This window comes from Gekko japonicus, unplaced genomic scaffold (assembly GCF_001447785.1).
Source record: "Gekko japonicus isolate JY-2015 unplaced genomic scaffold, Gekko_japonicus_V1.1 scaffold9131, whole genome shotgun sequence".
NCBI classification, from domain to species: Eukaryota; Metazoa; Chordata; class Lepidosauria; order Squamata; family Gekkonidae; genus Gekko; species Gekko japonicus.
The window spans coordinates 4,333-6,448 of NW_015171158.1; the positions used below are offsets into that span (position 1 = coordinate 4,333).

Below are 2,116 nucleotides of genomic sequence, written 5' to 3' on the forward strand. Positions count from 1 at the left end.
GAGATCCTGAAGGTCTTTTGCCTTCCTCTGGGCACACAGCAAGGATCACTGGGGAGTGAGTGGGGGGGAGGTAGGTGTGAATTTCCCGCGTTGTGCAGGGGGTTGGACTAGATGACCCCTGAGGTCCCTTCCAGCGCTACGTTTCTGTTTCTACTTTACAGATCGTGTTTATGCTTTTTTTTTGGTTTGCAATTACTGTAGCTTAAAAAAAAACTTTACAAAGACCAGAAAAAGCCTAGGAAAACTATTCTGCATCACAGCCGTGTCAACCAAAGGATACTGCCGGCACACGTTCTAGGCAAGGGAGAGAGCCAGAGTCCAGGAGCCCCCTCAAGACTAACCAAATTGGTGGCGAGGTGGAAGCTTCTGTGAGTCACGGCTCACTTCTTTGGGGAATCAAAGCCACTGACTTGGTGGGGGAGGCAGAATGAGTGGGGGGACTCCAGCCCCCCCGGGGTTCCCCTCCTCCCCTCCCCCGCCAGACTCACCCGGGGGTCCTGCTGCGGGAGGGCCTGAGTTGGGGCTTCCTGGGTGGAGACCCCCGGCCCCTCATCCTCTTCGCCGCTCTCAGAGCCAAACTGGGGAGAGAAGGAGGAAGCGTCATCAGGCCCCCTGGAGACAAACCCCTTTCGGGCCACGTTCCCCACCCCACTCCGTTCCCTGTGCGTGCAAACCCCCCCCTCTCAGGGGTCTTTGCAGTGAGGCCCACACAGGCCGAGGGGCTAGGGATGCCCACCACCAGGGGGCACCTGGAGATCTCCCCCCACATTGCAATCGACCTCCAGATGGCCAGGATCCGTTCCCCTTCAGAAAATGGCGGCTCTGCAAGGTGGACTCCGGCCGGGAGACGTCCAGAGCCATGATGTGCCCCATACTGAGTGAAACTCCCGGTGTTCAAGAGACACCCTCCGCAGCCGCCTCCCCCCCTCCCCAGTCAGACCCTTCCTATACCTCACGAAGGTCCGCTCTGACTGGGGAAGCACCTCCAGGGACTTATAACTGGAGCTGCTGCGTGGGGCTGAGCCCGGGATCTCCCATGGGCAAAACGTCCTTGTGGGAGGGGGGGGGCACCAAGCCCCTGAATCCCAAAGCCAGGAGGCAGCCTCAGGGAAAGGCCTCGGCCTCTATGCCCCCCTTGTTGGCCCTCCAGAGGACCTGGCTGGCCACTGTGCTAGACGGGAGGCTGGACTCGATGGACCCTCACTGGTCTGACCCAGCAGGGCTCTCCTTCCCCACACTCACAGCACTGGCTTACCTTCTCTGCCAGGCGGGCTCCTCGGTGCGGGGGCAGGGGGGCACTCCGACAGGAGCGTCTGCCACCACCCAAAGCACGTCCATGGGGCTTCTCTCCCGCGTGGCTCTTCTGGTGTATGAGGAGGTCAGAATGACAAGGATACGTTCTCCCACACTGTGAGCACTTGTATCTTCGCTCTCCTATATGAGTCCTCTCGTGCACCATGAAGGTTGAAGTCCCTTGAAATGTTTGCCCGCAGTAAGAACAAAGGTATGTTTTTTCCTCCATTTGCAGGTTCTCGACAAGTCAGTGCCCTGACGGGAGTTGTTTCCACAGTCTTGGTCCCCCTGTGTCCTTTTACGCCTGAAGAATCTCTCACCCGACACTAAACTTCCAGCACTTGCCTCCTGAACCAAGGCTAGTTCAGGGTTTTCCCTCCACAAGATCATTCAAATGACTTTGTGTCCCCAGGTGAATTTCAGGCCCCCCCCGAAAACAAATCCCTTCAGATCCTTCTAGAAGTTGATCACCAACGGCCACTCGCTCAGCTCCCTTCTGCAAACGATCCTCTCCTCACGTTCCAGCACTCGGATATCAGATCCTGGAACAAAATCAGGACATCATGAGCAACGCCCCCCACAGCAGTGATGACCCCTCATCTCTCCCAATTCAGGACTGAGCCAGGGTGCGCTGCAGAGGCTGAGAGTGTCAGACCAGGGAGGTGCATCTCTGTGCAAAGATATTCCCCTCTTAAGCCCGGGGATTTCTATTTATGTAGACCGGAATATCGCTGAGAAAGTATCCTTCACGCGCAGTACTAGACAACGAAGTAACTGGGAAGAAGCCCTGCGAAATGGAGCTCCCTTGTGATCTAGCTCATGG

At 57.1% G+C, this 2,116-nt stretch overlaps 1 protein-coding gene across 1 annotated transcript in view; it reads right to left on the reverse strand.

Annotated features, from left to right (window-relative positions):
* Positions 1–1,693, reverse strand: part of LOC107117059 (zinc finger protein 691-like) — a gene marked incomplete at its 3' end in the record, with an annotated part of 2,872 nt that extends 1,179 nt beyond the window's left edge. The window contains exons 1-2 of the mRNA XM_015419091.1: positions 1,256–1,693; positions 489–578 (exon numbers count right to left, since the gene is read on the reverse strand). Of these exons, the coding sequence (XP_015274577.1) occupies positions 489–578; positions 1,256–1,522 (357 nt within the window). The remainder of the gene's footprint in view (positions 1–488; positions 579–1,255) is intronic.
* Positions 1,694–2,116: the final 423 nt, after the last annotated feature.